General features: G+C 35.1%; 1 protein-coding gene across 1 annotated transcript in view; it reads left to right on the top strand.

The window, feature by feature from the left end:
- The window catches only part of LOC140158543 (putative elongator complex protein 1), a 64,671-nt gene extending 49,520 nt beyond the window's left edge, over positions 1–15,151 (top strand). Inside the window, exons 26-27 of the mRNA XM_072181665.1 lie at positions 6,389–6,546; positions 12,885–15,151. Coding sequence (XP_072037766.1) covers positions 6,389–6,546; positions 12,885–13,043 — 317 coding nt within the window. The 3' untranslated portion in view covers positions 13,044–15,151. The remainder of the gene's footprint in view (positions 1–6,388; positions 6,547–12,884) is intronic.
- Positions 15,152–17,484: the final 2,333 nt, after the last annotated feature.

Genomic DNA, 17,484 nt, shown 5'->3' with positions numbered 1-17,484 from the left:
CTTAAAGGCTGATTTAAAACGGGCAGTCTCTTTCTACAAGACATGTCATGATTTATGTAAAGAAAAGTAAAGTAAGAATTGAAACTGAGAAGTAGAGCAAAATGTAAGCCATAATGAACAATCTGTTCAAATTAATTTGGTTTATTGTTTTCAAACCTGATTTTTTGGCATAATTATTTGTAATGTTTGCGCATGTAAGCCATAATGAACAATCTGTTCAAATTAATTTGGTTTATTGTTTTCAAACCTGATTTTTTGGCATAATTATTTGTAATGTTTGCGCATCACAATTTACACCTAATTGGATTCAGTCAAATTTGTTGTGTTTGTAGGACAATATAGCAATTTTGAATGAATGTTTTAATTACGACATTAAATCCCCGGTAGAGTTCCACATTTAAAGCAGCCTATATAGTAAGTGTTTTTTTTTTTCATTTTGCCTCATTATTTCTGCTTTAAATGAGCAGGAAATATTAAAAAATGTTATGTCATAATATTTGGCACAGAATTTGACTAAAATGGTATATTTATGGCTTTACCTAAGTATGGTTTAGAAAATAGTTGACCTACTTGATATTAATAGAAGCTATGAAGTATTATAGTCTGTATCATGACTCCTTTACTTTGAATTTACACTTTATACCTATTTTGTTACACAACAAAGTTAGGGAAAAAGACAGTTTAATCATTATGCTAAGGTGAAAATATCTTGTTTTAGGAAATACAATCCTTTGAAAGCCTTTTTGTCTTCTACACAGTATATGTGATCTGGAATTTTAGTTATGTGTTATTTTCACAATGGCTTTATTTTCATGAATTTCGCTATGGATATGTAAAAGTGAAGATAACGACACACAAAAATATTCTTGTTACATTAAACTTCATAGATTCCATAAAATAATATAAACAACTTTTCTCAAAACTAGTGAAAAATTCTGTATGCAAACAGGACAGTGCATACAATATTTATCACAATATGGAATGATGACTTAGAACTGATAATTTGCCCCCCTGAATAAAGTCCCTATGCCCCAAGGCCACTACCTCACCCCACATCCCCTCAGTTGGAAATTCCTGGGTATGCCACAAAGTTAGAGGTGCATTGTTTTGCTCATGTGATATTGTATACTCTGATCAGCTCTTAATAGGTGGGACTCATAACATCGTGGATTGATACAGAATGGCGTACACACAGCTAGGCGCAGTACCTACGCGAACTGCGCTTTGTGTTTTGCGTGAATGATGCGTGCTTTTGTGAATTTACGCGTGGGTATGTTGGAACTTTATTGACTCGCGCAGTAACAAAAACCAAATAATTCCCGCCTATTAAAGGAGTATTTCGTGATCCTAGCATCCTCTTTTTATGACATTTTTCAGTACATACTACATATCCATGAAAAAATCCTATTCCCAAAATTTCAGTTGATTCCGATTCTGCGTTCGCGAGTTATGCATGATAATGTGTATTACACTGCTCCATAGACATTGCGTTGTAATTTCGTTCTGGTGCACCAGAGCGAAATTCAAATTTCACGATATCTTTGCTAAACAAATTAATCTGCAAGAAATATTTTGTACATAAACATTATGTAGCCATAGGTTTCCAGTGATATAAAAATCTCAACTTTTTTTGAGAAAAGTGGGGGGATGAGGCTGTGGATCACGAAATGCCCTTTTAAGAGCTGATCAGAGTATAGTGGCATAGCAGTGCTACTTAATCAGGATCACTTGTTCTGGGGCTACTTCTAAACCTAACCCTACCATAAACACCAAATCTTTACCTTAACTGTAACCCTAACCCCTAACCTTATTTTAAGTGACATAAATTTTCGATAGTATTCCACACAAAACATAGCACCACCACAGATGTTTAGTGTCATGTATGCAAACTGAGAGGGATTGAATTCAACAGCTCATCATGGATGTAGCAGACGACAGTATGAACATTGAACAAAAATGATAAAATATTGATATATCATAACCATTTCATCTTCTCTGTCACCACACAGCATCATAACTTGACATCACCTGTCAGCTTAGCCACTCTCACTAGGATCCACAACATGCTCATATATCAAGGCACAGTTCTTTAACCCCAACATTTGCACATTAATTGAATGACCTTTGAAAAATTGGGTACAAAAACTCATACTCAGAAACTTGAGGTCAAATTTTGCACTATGATTGTGTAATTGAGGTTATTGAACTATGCCATTGGGATGAGGCCATTGTGGTTCATAGTGATACCAGACAATTTCATAATTTTGAAAACATTGAACAAAAATAAAATAGGTTATCGATCAGTATTGAGTGTGTGTATTATGTGTGAGATGAATTGAATTGATTATGGTGTTATAATTTTGACCTTGATTTTTGCGTACAGACAATAAAGCAGACAATGATACGCCAGCTGGATAAGCACAGAATTTATGACAAAAATATTTTAGCTAATTCTATGCTAATATCAGGTTGAGAAAGCTTGAAAAATTGTCACAAATGTTAAGTTTTTCATTTCATAACTTCGACTTGTATTTTGAATTGGCTTGATTTTTTTTTCAAATGAGGACACACATGGCTAGTTTTGATGCGTGGTTCATTAATATCAAAGATCCTAAAAATTTTAGGATCTTTGTTAATATACAGCAATTGTGATCTCTTTGAAATAGGCTAATAATTCACTGTACTTGTTCTGTAGACTTCAGAATAATAATACATATAAATAACATCAAAAATAATAAAATAAATTATACTGTTGGGACTATAATGTATCATATTTTATCATTTCTTCTAGTAGATTGCATTCCCGGGATTGCATTCCACTTACTACGTACCTACACCTTTTTTCACATTTATAAAATTAATAGGTGAACTAATTAGTTAATTTTGAATTATTTCTTTGATACATGCAATGTTTAATTGAATGATCAAATATTTTATGTCCTTTCTTAGCTGTTGTCATCATAACACATTTGTAATAAAACAGCATAGCACTATTGTGTGTACACTCATAATAGAAGAATCAACATTAGAATGGGTGTGCCCTTTATTCCAATGAATGAGAAGTAATTAATAGAGGATTATGATGATTATTCATCTCTAGTTTATTAATTGCTTTTGGAGTCAGGTTAAATGTACTGGGCTAAGCTGAAATGATGGTGCTAACTTGGCTGTGTCAGAAAAAATATTTTACAGGGTATTGTGAGATTTAAATTTTGGTCAAAATCCAGAGGTTTTTTTGTCCATATACTGTGTAATATATTGATTATATTCCCATTTGATACTTTTTCTCGAAATCTCTCAGGGCTCCATAAAAAGGATTAAATCTATTAAAATTGCAGGACAAACTAATGTGTCATCTATTTTATGCAAAGTGTATATCCTTTTAGTTGGAAAAATAAGTTTTGAAAAACACATCCCGAAAAGAAAGTTACACATGGATGTTCAATATACAATACAATACAATACAACCAAGCATTTATATAGCGCCCTCCAAGGACCACAGCGCTTTCCAAAAAGAACACATATAATAATAATAAAACAATAATCAATGCATTCTACATAATAAACATACAATTACCAGATAAGCAAAGAATTAAACAAACAGATGAGTTTTTAAATTGGTTTTGAAAATGTCCAGTGTTTTGGCCTGCCTGATGTTGATTGGAAGTGAATTCCATAGACGAGGACCTGCGGTTTGAAACGCTTTGTCACCGGTGAGAGTCCTGGTTTTTGGAACAATGAGAAGTGTTCTGTCAAGTGATGAACGAGTGGCGTACTTTGGTTTGCGAAATGTGATCAGTTCTTGCAGGTATTCCGGAGCTTGTGAGTTGACGCACTTGTATGTGATGACCAATAGCTTGAATTCGATACGCTTACGGATCGGTAGCCAATGAAGATGGCGTAACAGAGGGGCACGAGATGTATCACGGCCAACCATCATTATAAGTCTCGCGGCTCTATTTTGTGGGCGTTGCAGACGATAGGTAGGTCAGATTCAGTGGCTCCAAACAGTAAGGCGTTACCATAGTCTATGCGAGAAAATACAAGAGCTTGAACAGCCAGCTTGCATGTGTCCAGATCTAAAAAGCAGCGAATCCTGGAAAGATTGCGTGAGGTGAAAACTGACGCACTTCACAACTGATGAAATCTGACTAGGCATGTTTAAAACTGGATCGAAAATGACTCCGAGATTCTTCAGCGTCAATGTAGGCTCAATGATGACACCATCAAGATTTAACTTGATACCGAAAGATTACTTATAAATCTCGAAGACGCAGCAATATAAAACTCAGTTTTTTCCTGGTTTAGCTGCAACTTGTTTTGTGACATCCAAGATTTTTTATTGATGTACACATGTCTTGAGTCTGTTGAGAGCTCGCTCACACTCATCAGGAATTGCAAGGGTCGAATGAAACATACACCTGGGTATCGTCAGCATAAATATGAAAACTGACATTGTTCCTGCGCAAAATGTCCCCAACAGGATGAGTATACATTGTATATCCCCTGGGTCCTAAGATGGATCCTTGCGGCAGGCCAAAATTCAATACATGCTCGTTGGAGAACTGTCCTGAAATACAAACACGGTTTTTCCTGTTTTTAAGATAACTAGCAAACAATTGTAGAGCGCAACCCTGAATATGAAAAGTATGACAAAGTCTGTTGACAAATATGGTGTGATCGATTGTATCAAATGCAGCCGATAAGTCGAGCATGACGAGAAAGACTGCATTCTTGTTGTCAATTGCTGAAGCAATGTCATTCTTTACCCTAAGCAGTGCTGTCTCGGTAGAATGCAATGGTTTATAAGCAGATTGGAACGACTCATTTAGGTTATTTTGATTGAGATGCTCAGTTAACCTACTAGAAGCTACCATTTCAGCAACTTTAGCAACAACCTTGATATTTGAGATGGGCCATATAGAATGACACTGTCTTCTCATGTGACCTCTGCATATTCCTGAAAGTGATTTCATAGTTAAATAAGCATCTACGTATGTCAGGCCCTAACTGTCTTGGTCTCTTCCTTTTGAACACAGTGTTACTATCATTCAGTCTGTCTTTCTGTCTGCCTGTGTCTCCACCCAGTTTCCAACTTTCCATTGCTACATTACTATAAACATTGTAAATGTGTAATAATATGGCAAGTATGGGAAAAGTTCAGTAGAGACAGTGTCATTCTAAGTGGGACTTTAACAAATGTTCCTATATATTTCCAAAAGATTATGACCATAATAATAATAACACAAGAACTTATTAGGATCCATTAAGGCGAAGCGGTCTTTTGTTGGTTGAAGCAAAAAAAAACCCGATTTACATTGTCTAAATCAATATATTATTGAAAAATAACACTTTAATGTTTTGCAGAAGTTCATTCTACAAATCATATACTTTGAAACCTTGCTTGATTTATTGTTGATAATGAGTTATGTACGTTTTACCAAAGTGTTGCTGTTTCAGCCCTCTTTATAACGCAAGAACCACAGGACCTACAAAAGTACATCTGTGATATTTGAATTCTTCTACACACTCACTATGAAATGATCAATGCAATTTTTGCCAAAGCTCATTACCATTCGCAAGATACTGTGAACTACCAAATCGCAACAGTTAAAAATAGTTCTTAACCTTAAACAAAGGCCCATAACCACATCACATTATAATATTTCCAGTCATATCCATTGATCAATTACTAGATTGCTACATCTGACAGGTCCTTCAGCAAGCCACAGACATACATTAGTGGTTTATGGTATAACTGACTTTACTAAGAAAAAAATAATTAAGAACTGAAACCTTTTACCTTCCTTAATATTAATAATCATTTTACCAAGTTGATGCGCCATAGTAACTTTTAATATTTTATGATCAACTTGACATATCACTTGTGTGATTGAGCATAGACCCTATGAGGACTGAATTACTAAATGCAATTTGCTGGGTTCTTAATTGGTTAATAACTCTTTTGCACAATTATGTGTTGTGTGGTAAAGATTTCAACCTTTTGAGTTAAAATATTATTAGCCAGTTAGAAAATACCTACATTAAAGACAATATTGCCATAATCTGCTATGTGGTAATAATTAAATATTGTAAGTTATGCTTTTTTAATGTAAACAGCACTCACATAAAAAACAAAACAATAGCCAACCATCATATTCATTCAAACAAATAATGTTTGTACTATCAGCCAATCAAGAAAATTTATATAATTGTGTTCTTCATCATTAGCTATGTATTTAAATGTAAACGGATATATTTTGTTTTCCAATCGTTCATGCAAAATGGACAATTTTGTATTTTTGGGAAACATGACTGTGTTTTTAAAAAACTTGATTGATTGATTGCTTGTTTGATTGATTGATTGATTGATTATGTTTTATTTCAGGTGATGTTGGTAAACTGCTATCAGCTCTAGTCCTTCATGGGTACAGACCTCAGGCATTACAATTGCAGAGATTACTAGGTGATACCTTGAAAATGATGGAGAAATCCATTCCTGAAATATGGCAACCTGAGATGGAAAACTTCCCAATGTTTGGACAGGTAAGCTTAAGATGTCTGAATGTTGCTGTGGAATGGTGGCTATAGTACTTTTACTCTTGTTGAGTCAGTGATGTCAACATGTTGAAGTAGCAGTGTGGCACAGATACAGCAAAGCACCATGTGTAAGACGGCACTTTAAGCAAATGCTCACTATTTGATACTGTGCCAAATGAAATGTGTATGGATGCTACTGCCTCGCAAAGAATAAAATATACATCATCATAATAATATATCTGTTTACTGTTTGCTGGTTACAAAAAAAACACCCCTTTTTGTTGAAAAACAGCGTTTTTAGACCCCTAAACACGGAACGCGCGTTATGCGTTCATAAAAAAAAAAAGACCCCTTTTTACTCGTTTTATTTGTTCACGCATGTGTACACCAATGTAGCTGAGAGGCCCCCCGGGAGGCAAGATGATCAGACTCTGCTGCTATTGTTTCCTAGTTCATACATGGATGATAGATCCTTAATGTGTGTAATTACCATGACTGTTAGGCCACATCAGTAGTTAACAAACCATACAATAATTTACAGGTTTGTCATTTAATTACCTGTGTTTATTTCACTAGTTCCAAGCAATACAATTTATGTTTATTTATCAAATTCATTTTTGGTAGACAAATTTCTTCATTATACTATTCATTTCATCTGTACAATCTTTTAATTGTTTGTATATTTTTTAGTATTATTTAGTTTGTTTGTTTTTCATTACTTTTATTTTGTTTGTTTTTCATTGCTGTTGGTTTTTTTTGGTTTTTTTTCATTACTGTTGTTTTTGTTTGCTTATGTGAATTGCAGAATGTAATACAAACTTACTTGTATGGACCACTTGACATGTGACGTCATTGACCAGCAGTATGCATGCAAATTATGGCAATTTCCATTGTTCTTGGCCCTGCAGTGTGCATACGCATTGTAGTTTGCTCAGGGCATGTGCATTTTAAATCGCCCACCACATTTCATATAGTACAACTTGAGAAAGCCATTAAACGGTGTAGCGGTTCGTTCAAGCATATCGATAGACCAGTCCCTCGCCTTTGTTGATAAACAATGATGTCAAGTACTCTATAGTACTTTTCAGTCCTGAGGTCCTCAAAGCACTTTGAGAAGCATCTTTGTAATTTGTGAACAAATTTGTGTCAAATTATGGGGTATTTTTTTTTACAAAAAACAATCAATCTATAGTTTTATCAAACTTGTTTATCTTTTCTGCTCTCATATCATTTGTGACATGATCAAGGCAAATGAGTCTAACGCAACCACCATGAAAAAAGTAATTTCTGGTCACCAAAGTTGCTGAAAAAAAAAATTGAAAACAAATAATTTGAGCACCTTAAATCAATATTAGTGACATTAGACTCATTCCCTTGATCCCAGGACTATCACTTATTATGTTTGCTTCTTGAACCATAGCGATTCCCATTTACCTAGATAGACCTTGTCTGATGATTCATCCACAAAGCCTCTTATTTTTACTAATTCAAACATAAACACACAGCTATGTGCATACATCACTTTCATACTCATGAAGACAGGTGCATAACAGCCCTGTTGATACAATGGAGCTAATTCCATATTATACCATAAACACAGTGTTGGAAATAAGGTGGGCCCATGGCCAAATATCTGTGAAAATATTCTCCCCCCCCCCCTATGGTACACCCCCATATGGGGCCCTGGGCCTGTCAAATTATGAATACCAAAATCAGTAAGATGAACTTGTTTTCCATTTTAACATCAGGGGCATACCAGGGCCACAAAGCCAGGGGTACTTTTTGTAAAATTTGTAGTTTTAACGCAAGAAAGGGTCAAAATTAGGACAATTGTGGCATACAACTGGGCCAAAATAAGATGTAAATTATAGCTTTTGGTCATATTTTTCCTGGTATTCCAGGCCAGTAGGGACAACTTGCTCCCTACCCTCCTCCAGTCGATATGCTTGAGTTAACATTAATCCTTCTCAAAAATTAAAGCTTTCACCCTTATTATACTAATATAACACTATGTGCTAATATGCGAGTTTGATGTCTTGAGATGTCTGAAATGATGCCAAATCAACATTGCAATAGGGGTGCGGCAAAGGATATTGGCCAATTGGCCAACTAATGCTTTGGTGTGGCAAGTTTTTTTGCCAAGATTGTAGTTGTGGAATTGAAGCACAAGCTGCATACAACATATGCCATATGCACATTTGTCAGAGAATAATTAATTAAAATAGGGGATCATATTTTTTACCATGAGTGATATGCACCAATTGCACCATATGCTTTATAAAGGCCATTAAACAGAGTGAAAGTCTATTGGTAGCATTTTCATTCATAGTGTACAGAAATTCTAATGCCACTCAATGTGAAGTAACCACTTCATTCATGCCCATTTACACTTGCATTATACAGATAATCAAATATACTTGTGGGAAACTCGATTGTACCATAATTGCTAATATCATATATGTCAACAACAAAATGAGGCATGTAAATAAATCAATCCCATTGGCAATGCACTTTTTAGTGTGTACTAATGCAGAGCTGAACTCTGTTGCAGTAAAATTGCTCCAAAAACAAAAATTGCACGGCCTTATTGAGGTGGTACTACACCCCTGACAAATGTTGGGACTAATTTTGTATTTTTCTCAAAAAATAACTACATACTGTTTACCAAAGTTATGTATATTATAGGGGCAAGGAATCCAATTACTTCACTGAAATTTCAATGATTCAAGATAAGTGGTTCATCATATATACTAAGAAATGAGCGGTACCTATTTTCTTGTCATAAATAATGTACCGCTTGTCTTGAGTCACTGAAAGTAACTGGAATCCTTGCCCCTATAATATGCCTAACTTTGTTACCAGTATGTTATTATTTTTTGAGAAAAATGCAAAAATAGTCACAAATTTATCAAGGGGTGTAGTACCACCTTAAATTAGTAAGATCTGTAAAGCCTCCAAATGAAACCAATAGTATTTATAACTTTTAAAATTAATATGAACAACTATTTTTGCTCTTGCATACCCCATATATCTGTGATTTATATTTTATCATTATAACCATCATCATTAAAATTACTTACATTTCTGACTATTGTACAATATAATAAGGCTTTAGGTAATATGCAAACCAAGTTTACATTTCCATTTGTCAACTTTTCATCATCAAACCAATATAAGCATTAATAATAATCCCACATGCTCAATTTCATTCCAGCTCTTTGGTCAGCTGAGCAATTATCGATCACATAACTCACAATAAAATACTTAGCATGTACTGTTGGCACCTATATTATTTGATTAAATTAATTTTTTGCATGAAGAGACCAGACCAGATGCCGTGATCTAGCAGATAGCTATGCGAATGAATGATGTTTATCCATTATGAAATGGTGTTTGTGTTGCGTGAATGAGATCATATGAGTTGAATGGCATCTTTGTTCTTATTTGTTGAGTGCAAGTTATGGATAATGCAAACAAGTGATGCAAATTGGGATTGATAATGGGAAGTAGAATTTCTGAAATAAATTATTGTACTTAACTTTGAAATGAAAATATGATTCTTTTCCTCATTAGGCATTCCCCATACTTCATTGGGCTAATGGGCTATGAACACGTTAGGCAGCTCCATTTGAATTTCATACTCCCTCTGATAAAGATTCAACCTGATTCCCCCACAGGGAGGGTGAGTTTCAATGGAGTGGTCTAATGTGTTAATTCCATTTAAAATTCATACTCCCCCTGTATAACATATTTCCGAAATCTTCCACAGGGGTAGTGTGGACATGAAATAGCCCAATCCATTTAAAGTCCACACTCCTGTGGAAAAGTTTGGAAATATCTTCCACAGAGGAGTACTGGGGGAGTATGAATTTCAAGTGGATTTAGCACATTAAGCCATTTATTTGAAACTCACCCTCCGACCCCTCTGTGAAAGATTAAGGTTTAATCTTTCTTAGAGGGTGTATGAAATTCAAATGAAGCTTTTTCTTCTTTTTAACAGAATCGGTAAATAAGTGCAGTAAGTGCATATCACACCAATTGTAATGTGTTCATTCCATTTGAAATTCTTACTCCCCCTGTGGAAGATATTTCCAAAAGTTTCCACAGGGGTAATGTGGATTTTAAACAGAATAGCCCATTTTATGCATCCTTCATCAGTCACATGACAGTAATTAATTCGCAAAATACAGCATATTGCATTTATTTTTCTTTGTTCTTGAAATTATCATAATTATTTTACCAAATTAAACAATGGCAAAATTGTGAGAGCTCCATCAGATGACCTTTGAAAATAGTAATAACTGGTTATTCACCCTATAATCGAGGATTAAGTCCAAAGTATTGCACAATAATCATTTGGTTTTCAAGTGTTTGAAGAAATAAAAGACAACCAGCGACAGCTGTGCAACTCTATAAAATCTCAAATTTGAAACAAACCAAACACTGTCAAGTGGACTAAAAATATCTCTGAATAAAGTTGTTGGGATTTTAAACATTTTACAACAATTTTTTGTTTGTTTGTTGTTCACCAAATTTCGTTTTGGAATATTGTATTTCATATATTTAGATGTGAAACATCCCATACAGGCCCGTGCACAGAGGGTGTGCAGCTGCATCCCCACCATCCCCCAAATTGGCAAAAGTATACAAAAGTCCCAAAAAATCCCAATTTGCAGAAAAATTGGTGATCAGGAGGGAAATTATGCTTTTTTGGATATAGAAATACAAATGAAATGGTGGAAATCCTGATATGTTGGGGGAAAATGCGTCTAATTCCTAGGAAGTGAACATTTTCCCAGGCCTAATAGCCAGCAAAAAAATCGGGTTTTGTATGCATTGTCCAACATTTGGCAAGACGGTCCATTTTCGATATCTACACTCCTGCCCCCCCCCCCCAAAAAAAATCCTGTGTATGGGCCTGATCCCATAACTTTTTATATCTCTTCATCCTGGGTGTTTATATGAGACGGGTACTTTCTCTTGAAAAATGACACATATATATTAAAGCTGTTATAAATGGGTGACAATCTTATTTCTTTCTTCCATAACTGAATTCTCCTGACAGCAAATACATTCAAGTGTCATACTGGGAACATGAGTGGTTTATGTTCTGAAGGAAGAAAATTAGTGAATTTGTATTCATGATTAGGTTTCATTTGAAAGAAGATTTTTGAATTAAATATGAAAAGTAAAATTGAAAAAAATTAAAAATATAAGGAAACTTGCAGCAGAGGATTGTATTCACTGAGGTAAAACTAATCGCAAAATGTATTTGTACAATTGTAGGACATTCAACCCAGAATTCAAATGTTATTTAACAATAAACTTACAATGAAAGCTAAAAATACATTTCAAAATAAGAGAAGGTATTTAACCAAAGTTGAAAAACTCTTTGAGATTTACAGATTTTTTAATGCAAAATTGCACATACACAAGTGAACTTTTTAAGTCCTGTTAAATAAGCCGGAGGGTAGGCTTACATACTTGACTTTATTAGTCCTATTTTTATTCATTACAATAAATGGTGAGAATTGGTAGGTCATAGGTCAGATGGGATTTTTTATTTTCAATTGTGAATTCAGTAGCAAAGCAACTGTATTTTTTATTAATATAATACATTATGAAAGAACACATTATATTTTACAGCTCAACTTAGCTCAACTCCCGGCTCAACTCGGAAGTAAAGAATAAATTTGTTTTTTTGGCTTTGCAGTGTGTGTAAGTGTAAATTTGGATGGATGTAATTGAACCAAACAATTTATATTTTCAAATACCATCACTTATTTACTAAATGACAATGTCAAAAAAATAAAAGAAGGAAGATGTAACCCAATGCTACTAATTAATGTTCAGCTACAGATATCATATATTTTAGAATGCTTAATACCCTTTCTGCATTAGATGGTCGATACATAATTATACTTCCAACTACATATCCCTGAAAAGTCAGACATGACAATACTTTTTGAGCAAAAAGGTAAAATTGTAAAATGTTGCGCACTTCATGCACACTGGTCTCCAAATAGCAAAACACATCTTTGGTAAAATTGGAACAAAATATGCTTGTCCCCAACCCTCCTTAAATTTCATCGCTTCCGCCGCCACTGCCTCTTTCCTTCTTATAATGGTAGGTTAATCAGTTATAAGGTTGGCCAATGTTAACAAAGAAGACCTTGTGCCTGGATGTTTCCTGTATCATTCTGTCCTGTTAGATAGTCTGTCAGTTTGTGTGTATTTTGTTGTTGTTGTTGTTGTTGTTGTTGTTGTTGTTGTTGTTGTTGTTGAGATGGGTGTTTTCTCATATCTTGATAATTAGTAACCTGGTACTAATTTCTTCTTTTCAGAGCTTTGGGCCTCAGTCTACATCAGCTGCAATTGCTGCAGCAGCCATCAACCAAGGTGGAGCCAGAAAACTACCATCACCAGATGATATAGCCATATTTGTGCCACCTAAAATCAGCAAAGATGAAACATGGAAGATGCATGTGCTGGACACCAGGTGATATTCACCTCCACATCAATAGTTGTGCTTGGAAGAATAATGAATGAGGATGATGCTTGTGCTGGAGTCTAGGAAACCTACATGCTTGCATCAGACACAGTAGGAGAATTTGATTTCTACAAGAACTTTTATTTCCAAACTTTTACTAACTTTGCATGTGACTAGCATTTTATATGCAGCAAAATATAATACAGAACATTGTATTATGATAGACTAACCTTACATAAAAATGACAGATAATACAATATAGAGAGCTTCTAAAAGTGGTTGCATTCGATGGTTCACTCAAGCAACAGGTGTATGGGAGAAAAAAAGTTCTAATATATCACACAATAGAGCATTATTCTCTAATTGCAAAGATGCATGAGTAAAAGTACAACTCAGCTTGGTATGCTTCGCCTACATGTATTTAAGGAAATATGTCATACTGACTAATATTGACATTACCTGTTTTTCTTTTTTTTAATGACAAGAAAACCAATGTCACATCATTATTGATTAACCTATATTGTGTTACTGTTTTGAGTTCAGTTTGGAGGTTGTGGTTATTTTCATTACAACCCTTACACTTGCAATATATACTAACATGAGTTTCCGGGTCACACTACATTTATTTGAAATTGATACTGGTATGATATCGATTCTTTGAATAAATTGTGATTAATCAATGTACACCACAATATTACTGAGTGATTAGTCAAACTGAATAAAACGTCAACATGTGAAATGTTTTAGGTATAAGTTGATATCATGACGTCATAACCACATCTTCTACAGTCAATCTCTGTCTGTCTACAGTGGTGCTATAACTTGTCAGGCAACAACTTTTGACTTAATACATTATCACTTTTACAGATATCCAAAAAGCACCCAAAATCCACATGATTGCAGTCATTTCAACAAAATAATTACCCAAATGGTTGTAGAAGCACTTACTGGTTCTTAGAAAAGTTGATAAATGAAATATCTATAATACATTTTTAATCAGAATTTGGCACTTGAGTAGCTTTAAGAGACAATCAGCTAAACAATGGACAACTGTCTTGATATTCATAACTAAAATATTTCAGCACCCTGACACAAAAGTAGTATGCTTTGAGCACAATATGCAGATTTATTGGTCTTGCTATGAGTTTTTAAAATATTGAGCTAGACGAAGCCAAGCACAATATTTTTATAATTCATAACGGGACCATTAAATTTGTGTATTGAGGTCAATGCATACAATTTTATCATTATTATGTTTTCAGAACAGCCTTCCTGAGTGTGCAAATGAGGCTACTTTCAAAGTGGTGAAATAGTTATTGTAGAAAGGTATAATGAGATGCAAGATTCTGAAAACATAATTATGAACAAAGTCAGTCGTCTCAGTTGCAGCAAGTAGCCCAATTTAAAGGCTTAACTGTGGCGTTGGCAACACTGCCAGTGTGCAGTCAAGGTGGCAATGTAATCAGTGTTGCTTCTTGATTTCTCAAATGAAACTGAAGTAAAGTTTAAGTCAACAATTATGACACCAGTCTGTAATATTGTTCACAACAATTGAGGTTTGTGCTTTTCAATTTGTTAAATATGCGGTGGCAGTAAAAAATGTTAAGTTCATGCTTTATGCTTCAGTTAACTGTCTGGGAAGTTACTTCATTGAAGTACAAATTCAAATTTATTCTCATGCCTGGAAGATGATAACAGACACTATAATAATGGGCTATTCCAATTGAAATCCATACACCCCCTGGAAGATGATAACAGACACTATAATAATGGGCTATTCCAATTGAAATCCATACACCCCCTGTGGAAGACATGACCTTACCTCCCACACAAGAGGTGACGATTTTAAATGTTGAATTTTACATGTAAATGTTGAATATTTTGGTTAGGCAAGCATTTCTAGTCCTTGTTGCTATGGCAACTGTAAAAATAGATGTATTCTTTGTCAAATAGATATTTGGCATATCTTCATTCTGAGTAAAAGGGCCACTTCACATATTGCCCAATAACAATTCCCAAGTTTTGGTCATTGTTATTTAAAGTACTGATTAAATGTCATCTTTTTCCACTGTGGTGCCCAAGAATTAATGATAATGAGAGAAGGTACTTCAAAATTAAAGTGCCAATTTTAGTAGCAATAATGAAATCCAATGCAATAATGAAATCCGGTCATAAATCCTTGCATATTTTGTCAGTCCCTACATTAATTTTGCTCTATACCGCCCACAGCTGATTGAAACTGCCCTTGCCTAGAGTGCCCTTGCCTTTTTATTGAACTATATTATTGTATAGATTTCACCACAAACATGAAATATAATGGCAGATTAAATGGATTGAGGAAATAAAACACAAAAAAGATTCAGACATTGAACACAAAACAAGAATATCTTCCATGTTTTTATCCTTGGAGAACAGGGGATGGACTGATGAACTAACCTTATGTGTAGCTTTTTACATCATTGGGGAAGATGTAATAATCTACTTTCTGCTCAAAATGCTGATCTTTCTGGGCAAAACTTTAGGTTCTTGACCCCTTCTTGACTAGAAATTCAGTTAATAAAAAAACCTGTTCAGATATACACCAAAAATGAGCGATTTTAACCCCCTTGTTTAGCTTTGTTTGACCCCCTCGGGCAAAATAGCTACCATAACAAAAATGGGTCGACCAATTTGGGTGAGTGCATAGACCCTGGAAGATAGTGTGAGTGAAGCGAGCAATAAATTCTTTTGAGCAGCCACACCTTTCAAAAACCTGGATTTGCACCTGCCTGCTTCTGACCCTTTAAAACAGGTTTTTCTGATAAAACGGACATATTTGCCTTAAGTTGTAGTGCCTTTTGTACCTGTAAAAACAGAAACTTCCTCATTTTTAGCCTTGGGAGAAAATATTTCAGGCAGGACCAGAAGCAGGTTAATCCTATTAGATTATCAGCAATCGAAAGCAAACATTATACATAGCTATTATGCTTTATTTTGCCTTGAAGCTATGTTTTTGTGGCGATAAGTTGTAAGTTACTATGCTGATAACATTATTTAACTGTAAAATTGGAACTTTCTTCCAGATATATCACATTGATTTGATTTCATTTGTGTCAAAGGGAAAAGCTTCTGTATCATTTGGGTTTCAACAGGTTGAAGTGTAATTCTGTTATGTTGCCATGGCTACCATGTGAGTAGGTATGCATGAAGCAGAAAAGGAGAACTGTAAAATGTCATATTACAAAGGACTTTATGGCCAGTGTGAATTCCCTGAAATGGACATTAGAGATTTTGAGTTCAAATTTTTGCACACATTTAATGCCTTTTTTCCCCTTTAAAAGGGCATTTCGTGATCCACAGCCTCATCCCCCACTTTTCTCAAAAAAAAGTTGAGATTTTTATCTCGCTGGAAACCTCTGGCTACATAATGTTTATGTACAAAAAAATTCTTGCAGATTAATACACTTGTCATTTGTATGACCCACCATATGACCCCCCGGAATGGAGCGTCATTTGTCCAACCTGCGGCGGATTTTCATATACCATGACGCACCCCAGCGTCCCAACAATGACGGACATTCACTTGCAATGACGGTACCTCTCGTCAGTTTTGTGACGCACCATTTCCTGATTTTGACGAACCATGACTGTCCTATGACTCTCCTAAATCAAGCACACACGGTCGCCGACGTTGCAATTATTCTTTTTGCGGAAAAAAAATCTAGAAACACCTCATTCTTTCGACTCGTTCCCAGTTTTACGATACTTGGCAGTCGGTTGCTGTTTGTCGTAGTGTCTGACCGATCAGGTCCCTATCTGAATCAGCCGATTGGCCGATCAATTCCCTCTTTGATCTGCCGATTCGATCACCGATCACCGATTACCAATTCCCCAATTGTAAAAATGGCTGCCATCGCCATGAGTAAATTTCACCTGTATGTTGAAAGGGTACTTGTACGATAAGTATTACCATAATTATGTATGCTCTGAGCACAAAACTACACTCCGTGCTCATTTACAATACTTAATTTGACCATGATTATTCTAAGTTCAATTTACCTTTTCCCCTGATATCCGAGTCCGTCGATTCATTCGATCGCCCCATTTTAATATTGTGTTTACGTTCAAGTCAGTATTGAGTTTTGCACACGGCCCGTAGCTGACACGCACGTGTGTAACTCGGAAGTGTTGAGTTTTGCACACAGCCCGTAGCTCTCTCCAATCTGACACGCACGTGTGTAACCCGGAAGTGTTGAGTTTTGCACACGCCCGTAGGTCTCCAATCTGACACGCATGTGTAACCCGGAAGTAAGAACTACAAGTACATATGCATGCGGGGAATTACCTGATTATCTCAGCTGCGTGCCTGAATCATGGTATGATTTTATATATGTTTATCGCCTACAAAGCTTGTTCTTTTGCTAAATTTTGCTTGATTTAAAGAAAGAAATATACCAATAAATGAATACTTGTTA

The sequence above is a fragment of the Amphiura filiformis genome, chromosome 8 (genome assembly GCF_039555335.1).
Source record: "Amphiura filiformis chromosome 8, Afil_fr2py, whole genome shotgun sequence".
NCBI lineage: Eukaryota > Metazoa > Echinodermata > Ophiuroidea > Amphilepidida > Amphiuridae > Amphiura > Amphiura filiformis.
Note: the sequence above shows the minus strand (reverse complement) of the source record. Positions and strands in the feature narration are given on the sequence as shown.